This window comes from Hippocampus guttulatus, chromosome 6 (assembly GCF_054856545.1).
Source record: "Hippocampus guttulatus isolate MCC_2025c chromosome 6, RoL_Hgut_1.0, whole genome shotgun sequence".
NCBI classification, from domain to species: domain Eukaryota; kingdom Metazoa; phylum Chordata; class Actinopteri; order Syngnathiformes; family Syngnathidae; genus Hippocampus; species Hippocampus guttulatus.
This window is the reverse complement of record NC_141266.1, coordinates 19,400,267-19,421,250: the sequence shown is the minus strand read 5'-3', so window position 1 is coordinate 19,421,250 and position 20,984 is coordinate 19,400,267. Positions and strand designations below refer to the sequence as shown.

General features: G+C 41.7%; 2 protein-coding genes across 3 annotated transcripts; one reads left to right on the top strand and one right to left on the bottom strand.

Moving 5' to 3' along the window:
- Positions 1–1,538: 1,538 nt before the first annotated feature.
- Positions 1,539–11,826, bottom strand: rhbg (Rh family B glycoprotein). Its single transcript, XM_086112629.1, has 10 exons — positions 11,500–11,826; positions 7,603–7,789; positions 7,284–7,434; positions 6,715–6,862; positions 5,886–6,052; positions 4,871–5,008; positions 3,786–3,919; positions 3,572–3,693; positions 3,074–3,147; positions 1,539–2,133 (listed from the first exon to the last, which is right to left on the bottom strand). Exons 1-10 carry the CDS (start codon positions 11,675–11,677, stop codon positions 2,056–2,058), a joined length of 1,377 nt encoding a protein of 458 aa, XP_085968755.1. The 5' UTR covers positions 11,678–11,826; the 3' UTR covers positions 1,539–2,055.
- Positions 11,827–17,129: 5,303 nt separating this feature from the next.
- Positions 17,130–20,954, top strand: hapln2 (hyaluronan and proteoglycan link protein 2). 2 transcript variants are annotated; one of them, XM_086112631.1, is made up of 7 exons: positions 17,130–17,660; positions 17,844–17,945; positions 18,033–18,130; positions 18,411–18,794; positions 18,967–19,083; positions 19,901–20,083; positions 20,241–20,954. In XM_086112631.1, exons 3-7 carry the CDS (start codon positions 18,070–18,072, stop codon positions 20,516–20,518), a joined length of 1,023 nt encoding a protein of 340 aa, XP_085968757.1. In that variant the 5' UTR covers positions 17,130–17,660; positions 17,844–17,945; positions 18,033–18,069; the 3' UTR covers positions 20,519–20,954. The 2 variants fall into 2 exon arrangements, with proteins under 2 accessions (XP_085968757.1, XP_085968756.1); XM_086112630.1 differs by having other exon boundaries at positions 17,130–17,945.
- The last annotated feature ends 30 nt before the right edge of the window (positions 20,955–20,984 follow it).

The window sequence follows — 20,984 nt, the reverse complement described above, 5'->3', positions numbered from 1 at the left end:
GGAGACGCCCGCAGCCCACAAGGGGCCCTCCTCGTATCCGTGCCAGCCCAGAATTTATACCACCTCATTTAATTGCATATCACCAAGTCATATGTAATGCTGTCAGTATGCGAACAGTAGAAAATTGGGGGGGGGGGGGGGGGGTATTGAGGACGCTTTGAAAAAGTGAAAAGAGAAGAATATGTGGACAGGGTATATGTGTGAATAAAAGTATTGGGACAGGAAGTGAAAAGACACAAATGTTTGGACAAACAGGAAGTGAAATGTGAATTTTGGACAAAAGTGTTTGGACACATATGCAAAGAAAAACGAAACAAGCATAATGTTTGGACAAAAGTATCTGGACAGATGCATGAATTGAAAAGGGAATTTTAGACTAATGAGTCTGGACAAAATTATCGGGACATCTAAAGGAAGTGAAAATCTGAAGGATTTGAATGCCCACAGGGAGCGTAAAGAACCACCGATGGAGATTTGACGAACGAATTGGGACGAGAAGTGAAAAGAGAAGAAATGTGAGGTTTGGACAAAAGTATTGGGACGCGATGTAAAATTTCACACCTTACAAATTGTATTCTGAATAAATTCTTTTGGGAGTGGTTTTGAGAAGTATGATCAGGAACCCTTCTTTCCCATCACCCCCATCCCTTCCCACCCAGTGCCACTAATCATCCCTCACACCCTGGGCCCCAAGGACGGCTTATATATATATAACGAGAACGCCCGTTTTGGGGGGGCCTGTTTGATCCCCTCAAAATGAAAGTGTGTTAATTAAGCGACAAGAGACAAAGCCCATCTGGAAACCCTTGCATTAACCCCTTCCACACTCATTAAGTCCTTAAGACTGAAAAGATTAATGGCGACGAACACTTGATTGCAATGCCTTCCTCCTTAACTACATGTAACTTACACATACATCTATACATACTGTACATATTAGTTTACAGTGAATTATTTTGCAATTCATTGTTCACGATAGGGCTGCACGGTGGTCGACTGGTACGTCTGCCTCACAGTGCAGAGGTGCAGGGTTCGATTCCTGTGTGGAGTTTGCATGTTTTCTCTGTGCCTGCGTTGGTTTTCTCCGTGTACTCGGATTTCCTCCCACATTCCAAAAACATGCGTGGCAGGCTGATGGAACACCCCAAATTGTCCCGAACTGTGATTGTGAGCGCAAAAGGTTGTTTGTCTCTGTGTGCCCTGCGATTGGCTGGCGACCAGTTCAGGGTGTACCCTGCCCATATTTCATCTGGGACTGCCCAATAAAGAGCTTGAAGCGAGCCTGCTTGACATCTTATTAATGAGCAAGTCGTTCTCGTTTCCTCAAAGTGAAGTTTTCTGACAGATCTAACGAACATTTCTAAGAAGTTGTAAAAGTTCACGCTAAGAGGAGATATGTAAAAATAGATATATTGTCTCATTATGTCACAGATTGTCACCTATTGCTGGTGGATTCACATCCTATCCCCTCTCAAGAATTAGGGGTTCACCGCATTGTTCCATCAAGATGTGTGAAATTGAAGATATTGAAACCATCATCACACGTGAAAAAGTTTTATTTGGACCAAAACAAATCAATATTGTGCGTGAAAAAACACACTGGAATACAAATGGGAATATACAGAGGCTAAAAAAACTCTTAAGGGTCAATCAAAAATGGTTGTACTAGTTTAATAGGAACAATGATATCAAAGAAAACCCCCAACCTATAGAGAAATACAAATATTTGTATAAAAAAGGCAATTTTAAAGAAAATTGGCAACTCTTTGGTGTGGAAATTCAACAGTAAGTATTTAAATAGCTGTGGCCCACTTTGATTGACCGGCATCAGCCATCAGAGGCTCACTTCCCTGCAGCACAGCGCCATCTGGCGGTTGAATCCTGATGCTGATGTTCTACTTGTCGAGACTTTGACAAGTGGAGGACTGCACCACTGACTTAGTGTTCGCGCGCGCCTGTGTGTGTGTGTGTGTGTGTGTGTGTGTGTGTGTGTGTGTGTGTGTGTGTGTGTGTGTGTCTGTGTGTGTGTGTGTGTGTGCGTGCGTGCGTGCGTGTTTAGCTGTTGAGTTTCTCGGTCTCTGCAGACATGACGGTGGTCAACTGGTCCTCATGGCCCTCCTCGGCCCCGGGAACCTGAAACAGACCATATAGATAAAAATAAATGATCAACAATTAGAAAGCATGAAGCACACTTTGAAAAAAGTCTCTCTCTCTTGATACGTAGATACATACAAACATACATACATATATGTAGTGATCAATATTATTACTGTTGGGTTGGGTTTTTGTGTTGTTGTTGTTTTTTTTAACAGACTAATTTATACTGTATATTGCATTTGAATATATACACACGTAATGATAATCCAGAATTTTTTGTCAATTCATTCATCTATACTATGCATTACAAATTAAATAATTGTGTCATGAAAATACATCTATAATTTTCAATTCGAAACAAAACGTACAACTGAAAATATTAGATCAACTTAAAAATATTACTGTATTTAATTTTTTTTTTAATAGTTTGTAATTATTTCAACAAATGATTACAAACCATAAAATTTCATTAGGGCAGCACGGTGGCTCGTACTGTGTCGAGTTCAATTCAAACATTCTGTGAGTAGTGTCACACGATGGATTGTGGGTAACTATCATGACGTCATCTAATCTCCCATAAACGGCCTTTAATCCACCTACTGTGGTGAAGCACCGCCACCTGCTGGCTAATTGATGACAATGCTGGCAAGCAACTGCTTGATACGTTGTTACTTTCTTTCTTGTGCCTCACAAATATCTTGACTTGCCCTCACTAGTAAATTTAGGACGCTAGTGACCGTGTCTACTAGTGACAAATTTACACTACTAGTGACAATTTTTGGCTCACCAGTATGCAATCAAATGTTAGTAGTAAACGCTTGTACTATTGTACTATTAGTACACAACTAGTTTTATAGGACTCATTGAGTCATTTATAAAATCTTTTATAATTTTAGTAGATTTTTTTACCCCGATAATTTAACCCCAAAAAAAAATAAAAAATAAAAAAGAGTACCGGTAGTTCATTTCCACTCACCTCCCAGTAGATACTGTCCTCAAAGCAAAGTGCGTCAGGAGGAGCACCAAAAACTGGCAACTTCATGATGAACCCTGGTACGAGAAGGAGGTATTATTATTGTTGTTGTCAATCGACATCAACGTGGATCAGTAGAATTGATTGATTCTTATTTCTGGTCAAATCACAGGTTTGATTTATCAGGGTTGGTCAATTGTTACTAGGCAGATTTCATAACTGGCCCAATAAAATGCCAGCCACATGACTGTTGTACGACATGACTACTGTAGATGGTGGATGAGGAAAGTTGAATGGCTGCTAAACTTTAAGCATGTTTGAAACACTACTTTTAAAACCCGCCTGTTGCTTAAAACGCTTATTGTCAAATGTGCTGTATAGCACAGATGAAATTTCAAATTTCAAACTCTAACCCTGTTTTGAAACCCTAAATTAAAAGCTCTAACGATGTCTTTGAACCCTAATTCGAAACCACGAGTGATGAGTGAAATGTGAGCCCACCGACGATGAGCCCCCCCAGCAGGGCCATGCCCAGGGTGACCGCCAAGGAGATGGCCTGCCGGATGCCCTGGAAGGACGCCTCCACGTCGCCGGTCGCCACGTCCGGGAACACGTCAGCCATGCTGCCAGGAGCATACGCACACGCACACGTGACCTCTTTGTCCGGTCAACTAGCGTCCCGCCACGTTGGAGCAAGAAAAGCGTTTTGAGTTACCCGTCTCCGTAAATGTCCATGGAAGCTACGCCGGCGGTGACGGCTCCCACGATGGCACCCAGAATACCGGGCATGCCATGCAGGTTATGAACGCCGCACGTGTCCTGGATCTTCAGCTTCTCCTCCAAGATAGGCTGAAAGCATTCCAAGCACGCGCCTCAGCAATTTTCTGTACCTTTTCAAAATGACTGACAGGGCGTGTTAGTATCATCTAGTGGACAGAAAAAATACTGCGTGTAATGGACTAATATCGAAAAAGAATGGTGACTTCAAGATTTATGCAATAAACCCTAATCTCAACTTCAGATTCCACTTTGGAAGCCTACTTTGAAACCTTAACCCCTTTATGAAACCTTGTTGAAAGACTATAATGTGAAACACTAAACCCTGTTTGAAACCGTACGTTGAAACACTAGTATGTTGAAGACCATTTTGAAAATCCTCACTGGTGTGAAACCATTGTCCTTGTTTGAAACAATAACCCCCCGCCCCCTCTTAAAGCCCTAATTTGAAACCCTAACTCTTGCTTGGTCCAATAATTTTAAACCCTATCTTTGAAATACTCACCCTTGTTTGAAACCCAAAACTGAAACCATAACCTTGGCAGTTGAAACCTTAACCCTTATTAGATATCCTACTGCTGAACTGAAATTCTAACTCTGGCTAGAAACCCTCATTTGAAACCTTACTCTTTGCTTGAAAGCCTAATTTGAAACCCTAACCCTGATTGAATCCCTAGTTTCAAACCCTAACTCGTGAAAACCTTGAACATTTCCTTTCCTTTGAAGCCCTAATTTCAAATCGTACACCTGACGAGACATCCTTATTTGAAACCCGAAATCTGGCTTGGAACTCTCATTTGTAACACAAACCCTTGCCTGCAAACACTAATTTGATATGAATCTTGGCTTTAATTCATAACTCAAAATGTGAGGACCAGCTCCCAGTGGGACCTCGTACAAATAAAATAATCAACTTTTACATGTCATCAGATTGTGCGGGTGTACCCCTATATTGTGTCCGGTGAGTGTTGTCCAAAAAATGCTCTCATTTGTTCTCCTGAGTGAAGCTGTCGTGTTTCTCACCGAGAGGAACTTGAATCCTAGCACGGAGATGATACCAGCTAGGAACCCCACGATCATGGAGCCAAATGGCGTGAGCATCATTTCCCCCGCCGTGCCCGCAGCCACGCCTCCGGCCAGGGCCGCATTTTGGATGTGGACCTAAAACAGGAGGAGAAAAAAAACAAACAAACAAACAAAACACATTACACTTGTTTGAAGCCATACACGTTTTTTGAAAACCAATAACCATGTCTTGAAATCCTTTGTGAAACCTTAATATAACCCTTTCATGCACCCCGTTACCTGATAAAATTGGATCCCTAACCTATGCTTGAAACCCTAATTTGAACCCTATAACCTGAGGTTCAAATACCAATTTAAAGCCCTAACTTGAATCCCTGCTTTACATCCTAACTTGAAATCACAATCTTAACATCTACTTGAATCCCTCACTGAAAACCCTACCCCTGTCTGGAAACCCTAACTTGAATCCATAACCTTCACTTCAAACCCTAACTAACTACACAACTGATTCTCAAAGTGCGCTACTAGTATCACGAGTGGTACTTGGGCTCACTCAAGTAGTACACGAAATAATCACTGCCCAGGCACAGTTCAGTTGTATTTAACTTTTTAGTGCAATTTTACAACATGCATGCCCAGTGTTGATGTTCAAGCTGTGCATAATGTGACAGTGACTTGCAATAATATTATTTTCACGCACAGTTAGAGCGATGAAGCTACTGTATTTTAATGCTGGTCATGGTCTCGGCGCACTCAATATTTCATTTAAGTGGTACTGAAGTAGATTACAACCTATTTCTGCCTTTCAGCTGGGGAAACAAACACACGAATGATGCCATCATTAGATTAGCTCCACCCATATATCACCCGTCTACTATGTCACCTGCTTTATCAAAGTAGATCACTGAATGCTGATTCCTATCAGCGACAGCGCGGCGCCCCGCAACTATCCTTTTTTCGTTGCCGCTGACAACCCGTCGAGCTCGCGCATAACGGCAACGATTTTTCTCACCATGTCAAGCTTTCCGTCATGCGCGGTGAGGGCAGACATGCCGTAAGTGGACAGTGTGCACGCGGCCAGTGAGTAGTAAGTGTTCAGGGCCGTGCGGTGCTGGTCGTCACCGTGGGCTGTGATGGCCGAGTTGAAGCTGGGCCAGAACATCCACAGGAAGATAGTACCTGGGAGACAACAATCACAAAAATGTCATATTGCCTGTGTTAGGCATTCAGTGGATTGGTGGTGACGTACTCCGACAGAGTGGCAGCAGTTTGTGGGGTTAAATTGTTTATTAATGAAATAGTCGGTAATTTGTGGGTGTAAATGTCTTCATTTGCTTCATGCACCACATCCACTGATCAACTACACTGATTGGCATCCACTAGATTTGTTGCTAGTCACTTTTTTTTTAATAGTTGCTAGATGGCTGCTCGATATAGCACTCTCCAAAAGTGACTAAGCCAGTAACACTGAGTAGCCCTTGCTTCGCCCTAGCCCCGCCTCCAGTCCTCATGACAACAAAATTCCTCGGATACAGAGTGATTTTAAGCAAAAGGCAACATATGGATGTTAAGCGAACTGTAATTCATCTGTAAAATAATGCTACGTTGCTGTGAGTGTGTTATGCTAGGAACGAGGAGATTAGCCAGATAACACAACAAGGCCAGCAATACGCTCCTGTTGTCTTTTGGATGAACAGACAGCTAACAATGTTGCTGTTCTGTTCTCTAATGTCACCATCTTCACTTCACACTGCTAATTGTATGCTACATTAGCTTTGCAGCTAGATTTATTTTGAATGACTTTTCCTTATGTCAATGTTTTCACATATTCGAGATTTTACCGATCATGGCGAAGAGGTCCGAGTGGTACACCGAGCTGTTCCGATGTTTGCTTTTGTTCAGGTTGGGTCGGTAAAGGACTCGGGCAACTATCAGGCCAAAGTAGGCCCCGAATGTGTGGATGGTCATGGAGCCGCCCGCATCCTTGGCCTGGGAAAGAAAGACTGGTTCAGGCAGTTTTTCTTCACGGAGCAGTCATTCTCAACTCTCATCTTTGGGTTGAGACCCAAAAGTGTTTTGATGCAAATACTTATTGTATTTATGAACGTATTAAAAATGTTATTAGGAAAATAGAATTTTTTTGGTAAAATAGAAAAATATTAACAAGAATTCCAAAATAAAACATCCTAATGCCATGCATTGAACTAATTTAATGGGCAGCATAATAATAAGAAAGTTAAACTAGAAACTCCTTTTAAACTAAATTCTGGAAACTACTCTTTGAAACCCTAACTTGAAACCATAAAGCCGGCTTGGAACCTGAATTTGTAACATCCTCAATTTCTTCATAGTGGGTCGCGACCATAGTTGAGAATCACGTAGTACACAATAGAAGCCGTACAGAACTCACCCCGAGAACGGAGAGCAGGATGAACTCATTCACCGCAAACAGTATGACCTCAAACAGCGCCATCACCAGAAGCTGAATGGGGCTGGTTTTACCCAGAACCGCCCCAAAGGAGATCAACACGGACCCGGTGCAGAAATCTGCGTTTATCATGCTGGAAAAGATGGTGGGAAAAATCCAGAGGTGGGGAAATAGCCAAGTACAAATACTTGTAAAACTGATGAATAGTGCTGAAACTTCTATTTTTACAACAGTCTTTTCTTTTAACACAAGTATCTGTAAATTTGTTGAAGTAAAAACAAAACTTGGCACCAAAGCTTACCTCTCCACTCCGATGTGTATCTTTCCGCCGTGCATGCCGTGGAAGAATCCCTGCATCAGCGTGGCCCACTGCAGCGCGAAGGCGGCTATCAGGAAATTGAAGCCCACACTGCTGAAGCCGTAGCGCTGCAAGAAGGTCATCAGGAAGCCGAAGCCAACGAAGATCATCACATGAACATCTTGGAAACCTGTAGAAACGCATTGGGTGTGAATTGATGCCAGTGTTGTACAGGGCTCGCTTCTCTGCCCACTAACCTTTTAATTTCATCTCTATGCAGATGACATTGTTTCTCATGATGACTGCCTTGCATATTTGAAAAGCATTTTTAGGACTTTCTGAATCCTCATATAAAGTTTGAGCAATTTTTTCAAACTGGATGTGGATCTAAAAAAGGTGAGAATAAACATCTAGAGACTTTGAAACTGTAATCCTTTTTAAAACCCGAATACTGTTTCAAAGACCTAATTTCAAATATTTCTTTTCTCTTAAAACTCTACCTTGAACTCCTAATATTGTTTTACAACCCTGTTTTGAAACCATAACTTGAAGCCCTAATTTAAATTTCTACTTTAAAACCCTAACCTTTGCTTGAAACCCAAATCTGAAAGCATAACCATTGTTTGAAAGCTTGTCTTGAAACCCGAACTTGAAATCCCAACCCACATCTGACACACTAATCTAATCACCCTTGTTTGAAACCCTATTTTAAAATTATCATAAACCTAACTTGAAACTGTAACTTCAATCATTAACCTCGGCTTGAAACCCTATTTTGAAACCATAACCCTGACTTGAAACCCTAATATGAACTTTTTACTGTGACTGAAATTATGACCATAAAAAAATGGGGAAAAATATTTTTCCTACACCAGCACAGTGAAACTGTATGTTTCAGCAAAACAATAATATGTCCAATGGCCACTGTTGCCATGGCAACGGTTACTTGGCACAGACACACTTGTGAGTGGTGCCAGCCTCCCCCCTGTTGGCCTCGTGGCCCCAAACCTCACAACAATATGCATGAAGAGACACCACTTAATAAAACTAAATTGCAAGGTTTGTATCCCACAAGGAAAAACAACATGCTGAGCCACATGCTGCTTCACCAAATCTCAGGATATTATGAGATTGTGAAGCAACCTGTTATTACCTTGACCTGTTTGAATTTACAAACACATGTACGCAAAAAAAAAAAAAAAAAAGCTGAATCATGAAGATGCCTTTCAGTTCGCGTGATGATGGCGTCTTATCTGCGGTGATGCAATCACGCCGATCATGTGACCACAGTGAGCAACATCTGACAGCTAGTAAAATATTTAAAAAAAAAAAAACAAAAAAACAGGAAGGCGCCGCTGTGGCAACACTTGATCTTATCTACTATTTGAGGGCAGTCGCCACGAAAAAGTCATAGATTGCATATTGCTAGTCAAAACACTATCAAATGACATTCTGGAAAAGAAGCACGGATTAAGGGAAGTGACAAAGCATGGCTACGGACAACTGCACACATTAAAAAAATATATATATATTTAAAAATCACAAATTACGCTGTGCTCGTCTCATTGCACATGCTAAAGTAGAAATGATTGTACTTCTATCTTACTATTTCTCCAACGTCTTTGCCAAACTTTGAGTATCGTCGCATAGCAAGAAGTCTCCGTGGGAGCTTTTCGAAAATCCTTCTTAAAAAAGCCGTATTAAAACCTAACCGTATTAACCGCAAGCGATAGGACCTCAACGCGTTACGTGCAAAGAGAGGATTTCACTGTTAATGCGATTTTATCCGGTAAAAAGTGGCACATGGCAAATGCTTATTACAATCACCCACCATTTTCCGGAACTTATATTATTAGGAACTTAAGTTTGAAAGAATGGAAACAAGAAGTATTTCAGCACAGCCTAGTTTTTGTTGAAAATGATTAAATGTTATCCTCTGTGGTCCTGCTTTTCACGCCCACAGAAACTGACACCAGTATCATTTTATAATTAGTTAATTTATAAAATGTTTGTATTATCTATTGGTTTTTTCTCAATATGTTTTTAAACTTATTTGTATTATTTTAAAATTGAATTAAAAGACCTTTCAAAATATGTTGATGCTTGACTCTTTTTTTTTTTCCACGGTGATTCTGTTTCAGAACTTTTGCACTGGTTGTGTATATGCGCCCTGTGCAACGTCATGTGATGAGGTTGAAGGTTGAGTAAGTTGGGTTAGCAAGTTAGAACGCCGCAGATGAAGACTGCGATAAGATGAAAGTGTTTGTCTCTCGACATTCTCATCATTCCCGCCGGCAGGAAAGTCTGATAAGCGACAAGCACTCACTCGTCACCTTTGACCGGCACGTTCGACTGTTTTATAATTGAAGTGGTGGACAGGGCCACATTCATTCACTTCGTTTTAGGCCACGCCCCTTCCAAAAACAAAAGGCTGCACTTTTGACCCACTCTTAACAAAACTGTACTCAAGATCATTCAATCGTTTGCTTTCTGCATGGTTCAGCCTTATTTATTTCAAATGCCGAACTGGTTGGACATCTTTATCAACAGTGTCTCATTTATCACAGTCAGGCTCAAATCTTCATTGCAGTTTGTAGGGTATTGCTGCTTTCCCTTACAAAATGTGGATCCTGTTTATCATTACAATTTCTCTTTTCAAAATTCAACTCAAAAAATGTAAAAGAATGAACATAATGGATCGATCATCTTGTTTGTATGAGAGGAGCGAGGAAATAAGGCTTTGATGGATCAATTGACTGGAAAACATACGATTCCACTTCGAGAGACCAGAGAGCTGCTCGTTTAGCATTTTCCACAAAAAAATAACAGTCATATGTCATACATGTGATTATTTGAATGATGCGAATTTTTTTTTTTTTGTAGCAATGTCTTTTTAAAGTCACAAAGCGCACAAGTTTTAAATCAAGAAAAAAAAAACCTTGTGAGGTATTTTTAAATCAGAAAAATAACCCGGTATAGTATTATGCTCAATGAAAACCTCCAGTAATGTCATAAATAAATGAAATGAAAAGAACAGTTCGTGCCACTTTTCTTTTTTCATCTCAATAAACATTGTGCTGCTCCTTCTGGTATGCATGTCTGGGCCACCTGGAGGTCGCATAATACAAGTATACGGAAATACGGAACATGGAGACGGTCACTGCTCCTCTGTAAACTGCAGTAATATTAGTTGTTCTTCACAGAGGATAATGAATATATGCATCTGGGTATTATTATATATGATGTTTGAATATCCGTTGTTTAAAGGGTTATAACACCGTGACATCTTTGCTATTCATTCGCTTGTCTGTTTGTTTGTTTTTCCATGTTGTTTGTCACCATCAAGCTAAGTTGACTTGAGGCAAAGTAGCATGGTTGTTTTAAATACACGTGTAATTCTCTGTTTGGTTTAGTTTGACAGTCATCTTGGGAGTGGCAATAAACAACTTGAAGCCTGTATATATATTATTTCATGATATGCCAACCACACCCACCGGATAGTGACGGTGTGGATGTGGGTGTGAATGGTCATGTGCCCTGCGACTGACTGGCAACCAGTTCATGGTGTCGCGTGCCCTCCGCCCAAAGTCAGTTGGGATAGGCTCCAGTAACTCCCCGTGACCCTGTTCCGGATAAGCGATGTTGAAAATGGATGGATGGATGGGTGTATGCCAATGTGCTGCTTGTTGTACAGTGAGTTCATGCAAATGTGAAGCGTCATAGATGGGCTAAGAAAAATGAGCATCTGGGCAATGTCAACTTCCAAATTACTTCAATACACACGGAGCAGCAACACATACAAACAACAATATGACAACAATATGACTTTTTTACTACGGACCCATCTAAGGGATTTCTCGAGGAGTGCGCTCATTTTGAAGAAGAAGTGCGGTGACTCACTGGGATAGCGGTAGTAGAAGTCGTTATCGTAGTCTGAGTGGTTGTGGCTGTGCCATTTCTTGGCATCCACCTCGTGGTCGTACTGGACCAGCACGCCAAAGAGGATGATGAGGATGATCTGCAAGATGAAGCAGACGATTGGCAGCTTCAGCCGCATGTTGGTGGAGGCATCCGTCATGATTGCTGTGTCCCTCCTGGATGAAAGGACCCGTTGGAAAAATGTGGACCCGCTGGGTGTCACGCAAACACACAACTGTGGCTGCAGCCAGAACTGCCAAACTGAAATGCGTGTGAAGAGTGGGGGGGGAAAAAATACTTTGCAGATGAGTGAGCTTCTCTTTCATGTGCGTTTTTAACGAAACGCCTCCTTTGGCAAGTGGGCGGGAGACCCTGTTTGCCCCGCCTCTGAGAAACCGCCAGGTAAAGTTTAATTTGGAAGCAATAAAGTACTTTATCACTAACGTTACACAAGACATTCTTCATGTTTATTGATAGGATTTTATGTGGATTATTTGGTTGAGGTGGTCTTCAAAAGAATCTTAGACCCCCCCCCATACTCGCCGTTCAGCGCTTGTGGATTTGTGTATTCGTGTTTCCATTTAAAAAAAATATATTTTAGTGTTGTTGTTTTTTTTTATGTCCGTTTTGTTTTCCATCCACCTAATGACCGAAAGGGCTTCAAAAAGGACATCTTGAATATATCAAAAGAAGTCCTTAACAGTCTTGTGCTGGCCGTCTTCAAAAAGGCCTTTATAAACCTTCCAATTGATGAGAGTGTCCCCAAAAAGTCTTTATAAAATCATAAATTTGATGTACAAACTCTTAAGTTGTACCAAAAAAACGGTTTATATTTATTCTTCTTACGTTCATCATCTTCCAATGTCAACTGCTTCAAATAAAAGGAAAGACTTATTCGGCTAACAAGCTAAAAGTGCTAACTGAGAAATGTGAGCACAAAAAAAAAAAAAAAAGGCAGACAAAAATCATGAACATTTTTCATACGGGTGTCTTTTTTTTCTATCCCAGAGCAGCAGTTCGATAAGAAATGTCACTCACACAAATATCGGCCTCCTCATCTCCCCCCACAGGGTAAAGCAGGAATGTTGTTATGATTTGTAGGAATGTCAACTATTACCTGGAGAGAGGAAAAACATGGAGCAAAGTCTCCAAGTGCTCGCCTCAAGGTGCGGATAGTGGGTGACGAGCAAGCCACATTCAAAGTGACTGAAAGGAATCAATGGCTTTGATTGACCATTATTGAAGTCAGCTGTGACCATATCCACCAGCGGCACAGCACTCCCTGTCGCAGATCTTAAAGTATCACGGAGCGAGGTGGTGGTGGACCCCAAAAAGCAGGCAGGGTGTACTTGAAAGATTGTATTAAAACTCAGAAAATGACAGTAAATCCAAAACAAACAAAGTCCAAAGTGGCAAACGAAAATCACAACTGAAGCTAAAACAGAATCGTGACCAAAACATGACCGAAACAAACCTGACAGCGAAGCACAAATGGCAACAACCAAACTTGACAGTAGCCAAGAGCAAACAATGACCCGACAAAGAATGGTCGTGCAGGAGTCCTTCTATGGAACTAATTACCTAACGACCAACGGGTGTGCAGCTACAGGGAAAAGCCCCACAGCACCACCTGTTGGTCACAAACCGAAACATGACATAAAGTCTTCACTATCTTCATAAAGGTAGCAAAATATGCGCAAGGTATTATTCATATTTGTTAATTTGACGTCCCCTTCCACAAAAAAAAGTTTTCCATTTAGAAAAAGTGGCTTTAAAAATATCTTTAAAGAACTGATGTGAATGCGCCTTCGCTAGCCTTCGCTAGCTTACCAAGAGTCGCAAATGTTCAGCCCTCAGTGGGATAGAGGCTGTACTGTATATTGACTTTTTGGGACTTTTTCAAGACCTTTTCATTCACATGTTAGACTTAAGACCTATTAAAGACGCAATGATCAAATTAAACTTTTATCGACATTTTTAAAGACACACATTTAAAGACAATTTAAGAATTGTCAAGACCTTTTTTGAGGCATCTACAATTGAATGTGGTAATTTTTAAGGCGCCTCCCTGATGACCTGGTTCAGCCAATCAGAGGCCGGAAGAAAGCCATAGAAGGAAAACGCACGCTCCTTTGAATACCATAAAGCAGAATTACCTGATTGTTTTTTTTTTTCAAAGCTAATCTAGTTACTGACAAGTTTGGTGTATAGTGAGTAAACTGGTCACACATAGCTGACACCTCGTGTTGGTCTTGTGATGATACACACGTGCACACACGCACACATTCTCACACGATGCATACCACTCACTCGCGCCACATGACAGATCATACCTGGAGATAACGGCAAGGATTTGCCCTTGATATAATTGTTAACAGTCGCTCTACAGTATGTACTGTTTTATCACGGTTACACATAGCGGATAATTGCTAGCCCTGTACATAATTGCAGTTAATTGGAGATACTTATTTTATTGTAGTCACTATTTATGGTTCTCAAGTGAATTGCTACAAATAATAGTTATTGAAATAAAGTTGCCAAACTACTACGGACTTTCGTTTAGGTTTGATATGAGCTGTCATTCAGTCGATTTCAGTTTACCAAATTCTACGGCAAAAAGTCTTCCAAAAAAAGCCTTCAAGTTGTTTTACGCTACTCCCAATTGAAGTTTACTGCCAAATTAAACATCAAAATACATGTCGTTCATTTAAAAAAAACCTTGTAGCTTTGCTTCAGATAATTTAGCTTAATGCTAACAAACGAAGTAAATTTTCACTGACAGGCTAGCATCAATGTCACAGTGACGTCACACAATCATAATGACAATTCATGATGCAGAAACTGTTTGAATCTTTCCATTCGATTGAATTATTTTTTGTACTACTTTTTGATCCATAGATGAAGTTTACATGCTGTACGCAGTGTGTATTGAGTGTGTTATTCATGCAACATCCTAAAATTGAAGTGCGTCGACTGCTTGTGGAGTACAAGGGATAATCAACGCATCGGTACCAGAGGGGCCGGCTGCGGGGCCTCCGTCCTGATAAGACAATCTGTTCATCTGAGGTTTCAATGGCACCAGATGATGCAAAAAAAAAAAAAAAAAAAGAAAGAAAGAAGAGAAATACAGGTCCAAACCTGCTGGGCTTGTTCCTGCAAAAGAATACAAAACAACGCAAGGCTTTCATGGAACTTCGCACACCCACACACACACACACACACACACTTACATGCATACTTATGGAGCTGCATGCTTTGCATGTATTGGGCAGTACAGACCAAAAAAAATGACTGTAGAACCAATATTACATTTAATTATTTTACTCAATGATTATTTTTTGGGTCACAGTTAAATGTTTACATTGTGTCTGTGAACCGCTTGTATTTTATAATTAAATGTATTGATTTATTTACAGGGGCGGCACGGTGGACAACAGGTTTGCACGTCCGCCACACAATGCAGAGATGCAGGGTTCGATTCCAGCCATCCTGTGTCGAGTTTGTATGTTCTGCCCCGCGTGGGTTTCCTCCCACGTTCCAAAGATATGCAGGGCAGGTTAAATTAAATTGTGGTTCTGAGCGCAGATGGTTGTTTTTCTATGTGTGCCCTGCGATTGGCTGGCAACCAGTTCAGGGTGTCCCCCGCCTACTGCCCGAAGACAGCTGGGATAGACTCCAGCACTCACCACCCTTGTGAGGATAAGCGGATCAGAAAATGGATGGATGGTTGGATATATTTATTTCCACTCGTATAAAAAAATACAAATATTGAGTTTTAAGTGTTTTATCACTAATACTGTTGTTTCTGTTGTACACTTATTTAGTTTTGAATGACATCATTTTTCAATTCCTTCCAACATATGATATTATTCCATCATGATCAAATAGATTTACTGACTGTACATTTGATTAAAAATCCCCCCCTCAAAAAATCTTGGATATCATATCATCTTGACAACACATTTGTAACTTCCGTAATATCTTTATGTGCTCCACCTTTTTTTAAAGAACATTTGTGAGGAATTAATGGGAGAAAATTAAGTGCTTTCGTCGAATGAGGGTCCACGTCGCAGCACGATGTGGACCTCTAGCTTATGTGCGTGCATGTGTTCATGCATGTGTCAGGTATGTCAAGACAAGCAGAGGATCTGCATGCCGCTGCGGGTAAGCGTACACAGAATAACACTGAGACAGGTGAGCACCCTCAAGCTTTCAGCAGCACGGTGACAGCAAAATGTTTCTACTGGCCTCCGAGAAAAGAATGTTTGACTTATTGGCCGTCAGACGTCTACATATTTCATACGCTTGTCACGCGTTTCATCATTCGAGTTATGCACCGCTTCAGTGCGCCATCCGGCAGGACGGGACCAGGCGTCGCCCTATCGGCCCCTCATCTTGCCCGAGTGGCCCCTCGAGCCACGACGTGTCACAGCAGCGCCACTGTGGCCTCTTCTTGAACTGAAAGTATAGTTTGAGATAGTGTTTCCCAACCTGTATTGAGCTAAGGCACACACTGCACCGTACTCACAAAAAAATGTATAAGATTGGACTCAATTCCAGGATCACGAAAACCCTTCTCGAAACTTTTGAATTGTTGTTTAACGTCTCAGTACTCTTTGCGTGACTTGAACAAGAATACATGGGGTATTTTTATGTTTAAATTGTGCTATCGTCTTCAAAAGGATTTGAATAATGTTCACAAGTCTCAGGAAAACTCCATGCTCCAGGATTTACAGCCACCTTCAGAATTCAGCAAGTCACTCTTCTTTGGTAGTTGGTTTTGATGTGGAATTTGGGCCTGTTTCGTTTAACACAAAGATATTTTTTCTGGCGTCTGAAGGGTTGCAAAAGTTAATCGGAACTTCTGCCTCCGAGTGGGAAAGCATTCAATTGTTTTGCTTGAATACATTTGAATACATTATTGGGATGGATAATCGTGGGACTTTTTTATTGGATGGATGGATAGATAGCTAGATAGCTAGATAGCGATCTATGTAGCTAGCTAGCTAACTAGATAGATAGATAGATAGATAGATAGATAGATAGATAGATAGATAGATAGATAGATAGATAGATAGATAGATAGATAGATAGATAGATAGATAGATAGATAGATAGATAGATAGAGTGCAGGAGGATGTTTTAGTATGAATACTAATTGGAGGCCAATGAAGAGGTTCATTGATCAAGAGAACAATGGTTAGGCTACACAAAAAAGACTCCTTTATTTCCTCTTGTGTCCACCTCAGATGTGTGTGAATGTGTGAGTATATGTGTGTGTGTGTGTGTGTGTGTGTGTGTGTGTGTGTATACACACAATGAAAGTGTCACAATGTAGTCGTTGTGCCACTGAGCCAACACAGCTTCCTCTGACCGAGCGACCAATAAAGATGCGTGAATGCCAGCTTCAGTGCTGGCTGCCAAAGGCTGGAACGTTCGCACACACACACAGACACACACACACAGACACACACACACACACAAGAAGGCTTGTTGTCCACACTTGTTGTCCACCTATGTCAATAAACCGCGAGCTCAACCTGCTATAGGACATGGACTGTTATGTCATAATTGCATGGCGTAGAAAACATCAATTACTCCTGCTAAGAATTCAATGAAGGGCAAATGTCTATTTATTTTGCCTCAGTCAAGTCTCAAATCAAAACTGAGTGTCTGATAAGACTGGATTTTGCCACACTATACATTGACAGGTCACAGATCTTCTGGGCGAATGGCCCTAGAAGAGACAAAATGGGAACTTCTGCCAAGTCACATCAGGTCTACAATATTTTTACAGACATGAAATTAAACACTCAAACGGGAGTGTTTGATTATGTTCTGGGGCTATCAAGGCAATGTGGTGTTAAAAGTGCTGTCCGGTGTCAGAAAGCTGACTGTAGTCTCATGGTTCTTCAACGATATTCTGGTTTGAGTGGCACAACAACACAACAGAAAAGCCGCGAACCCGCCCTGGTAGTCATTAACATCTGGAGCATGACAATGATGCTCGCTTGACCACATGACCAGCATGAGGAGAAAGCGAGAGACAGGGCGAGACAGTGTACCGACATACGTGAGGAGTGCTGAACACTCACAATTTGAATTGTCAACAGGGAATCCACTTTTGACTCAAAGTATTTGGGGTAAGTCAGACGATCATGTTTTTTTGAATATTAAATCTGTACTGAGATGACGATTTGCAGATGGTTCGTTAATCCATCTATCCATTCACCATTTTCTTCCACTTATGCTTTTATGAATGTGGTGTTTATATATATAATGTCGATGTATCTGTATTAATGCACCCAGCTATCCCTTTCCCCAAGATAATTTTGTCAAAGAGAAAGCTCGACACTCGGGCCAACACGGACGAAACATCAACAAATAGAACGGCTTAAGCGAGAGTCCTCTTCAGAAATCTTCACCATGTAAGATACAGTATGTTCTTGGAGTTAATCTCGAATTGTAACATTGTTATTGTGTAAAAGAAAAACCAAATGTTTGTGCGCCAAAAGGTGACTTGAAGGAACACCGCGTGGCTTTTCCATCATCATGAGTGCCTCCCTGGTTCTTCTTGTGAGCTGCCTGGCCTGCTCTGTGACTCTGCTCTCGGGTACATTGTCATAAGATGATGAATGAGATGAGATTTGGGAGTAATTTATCTTACCGCTGGTACTGAGTACGCCTCCAGCTATCACATTGAGCACATTGCACAAGCTGTCAATTATTCTTATTTTTCTTTTGTCTGACATGGTTACGTTTCAATATAAAAAATGGTGGTTGATAATTACCACGATGTTAATTCCCGTTCGCCCAGTGATAACATTTCACATTAAAGTGTTCCAGATGTGGGTAGTAACAAGCAATAAATCTGCTTTAATTCTCCTTCATAGCCCATAATATCCCATCCCCCTCGACATCCCCCTCCAAGCTGAAGTACCTCCTTGAGCCACCCGTTTACGCCGAGATTGTCGGCCGTCGGGGCGAGAACGTTACGTTACCGTGCATCCTGAAGAATAAGCCTGACCACTACAAGGTCAAGTGGACCAAGCTGGAACCGGGACACGTGGGCCCGGAGAACATCGTTATGATTTCCAACGCTCATGCCTTCAGGCAGCACGGCCGGCTCGGCCCACGGGCATCCCTGCGTCGGGCCCATAACATGGACGCCTCCCTGCAGCTCGGCGGACTGCAACTGCGAGACGGCGGCAGATACCGATGCGAGCTCATCAACGACATTGAGGATGAGAGTGTGGTGGTCACGCTCAGGATTGAAGGTAAGGCGGTGGGAGGCAGTGAGTTTTGGACCTGGTCCTTCAGTGGGTATGTGTGAAATAATAACAAAAATGCTTGTTTAAAAAAAAAAAAAGACTGACTGCACACCACTGATCAGAGCCCTGGTGAGCTTCCTCTATTGTTGACTGATTGTCGCGGGCTTCTTGTCTTCAGGTGTGGTTTTTCCGTATCAGAGTCATAAAGGCCGTTACAGGATGACGTTCCATGAGGCCGAAGTGGCGTGTGAGGAACAGGACGGCACACTTGCCTCCTATGAGCAACTCTACCGAGGTATTATTTATGGCCTATCACTGGTTTTTTTTCCCCCCCACATTGAACCCATGTTCTTACCTTCCAGAGCCTCTCATGTGAAGTGAATTTAGACAACAAGTTGTAGTTTGCTGTAAAACTAAACAGAAAACAACACGTGGTGAATTCTAACCAAACCACGTAACTAGCTTAATGCTAACACTTGATGGAAAAAGCCATAGACAGGCTAACTTTCAAGAACTAATATTCAAACACAAACTCTAGCAACATATGCAGACAGACAATATAAACAAGAACGTGTGCATGTCACATGGCCAAACTCAGGAAACAGGTGAGCCGTGATTGGTCGTTACCTGAGCCTCGACCTACCGTGATGTCATTTTCAGTCAACAGCAGGTGGCAAAATGGCCGCCGCCAGAAATAGATTTTGCTGCTTATTCCATATGCCCCAACTGCAATATGGACTAGTGGGGCCACATAGAACATATTGTTAAGAAATTGTTGGAGGCGACTTACCCTTTAATGCTAACATATGCTAATAGAAATCAGCTTGGGTGTTTGTGTTGAATGCAATCGTCATCACAAACGTAATTATCTGAATGCAGAAAGCTGCAACGGCAATGTCTTGTTTTAGAAAGTTTAGCCCCTTTCACAGTGGCCACCAAAGCCGACTTCTCACGGCCTACTGTCCAACCTGACACTCACAGGTCACAGTTGTTTGGGTTGAAAGCAATTACCTAAATCGTTGGTTCACCTCTGATGAGGCAGTTTGTTGGGAAAGGCGCTGTGAAAGGGGCTTTTTATGGAAAGAATGGAGTTTACATGTTATTTGGTGCAGCCTGGACGGAGGGTCTGGACTGGTGCAAAGCGGGATGGCTCCAGGATGGAAGCGTCCGCTACCCCATCATCAACCCTCGCCCAGCCTGTGGGGCCCAAAGGCATCCAGGTATTCGCAGCTACTCCCCCAAAGACAAAAACAGAGACCGCTTCGACGCATTCTGTTTCACCTCCTTGACTGCAGGTGAGTTTAGACGTGTTTTTCCCCCGGAAAATATATTTTCAGATTTTATTTTATTTTTTTCAGAACGTTGTTTCTTGGGCAAGCATAAATAAATAAACTTGTTTTTTCGTACTTTCATCCTTGGAAACAATCCATTTCCCCTCATGTGCTGTTACAGGTTCCGTCTTCTACATCCCGGGCGCATTCTCTCTGGAGCAGGCCGGGCGGGTGTGTGGCCGTCGGGGCGCCGAGCTGGCGTTGGTGGGCCAACTGTACGCCGCCTGGCATTTCCGAGGCTATGACCGATGTGATGGCGGCTGGCTGCGTGACGGCAGCGTGCGCTTCCCCATTGGCACTCCTAGGGCGCGCTGCGGAGGCATCCCCGAATCCGGAGTGCGCTCTTTTGGGTTCCCCGATAATACATCACACCTTTATGGAGCTTATTGCTATAGGTAGTCAGAAGTCTTCTCCTCGTAGCAGGGGGCCGCTCCATTTCATAATCCGGCCGATTGAGCATTTACACCTTTTCAGAAGCCTAATAATGATTCTGATCATTTGATGGAGTCCTGTAAGATTTGTTGCATTCATTTAAGCTGTATCACGCTCAAACTGTTTCCTCAAAATGTATCAATCCGATTTATGTTTTTATTCAGATGTCTCATTCATTAAAGGCGATGTAAAGTCCAAAGATTTCTTTACAATAATATGAAAACAGTTCACCTGTTTTCTGAAGCTGAGACACGATTAATATTCTGTAGCCGTTTTATCTCATATTATACATATAAATATATATATATTCACACACATATACATGTGTGTATGTCTGTGTGATAATATTTCGCTCTAAAAATATATAAACTTGTATGTATAAATTATATCAAATACATTATTTTACAAACACACTTTCAGTATTTTTTTTGCT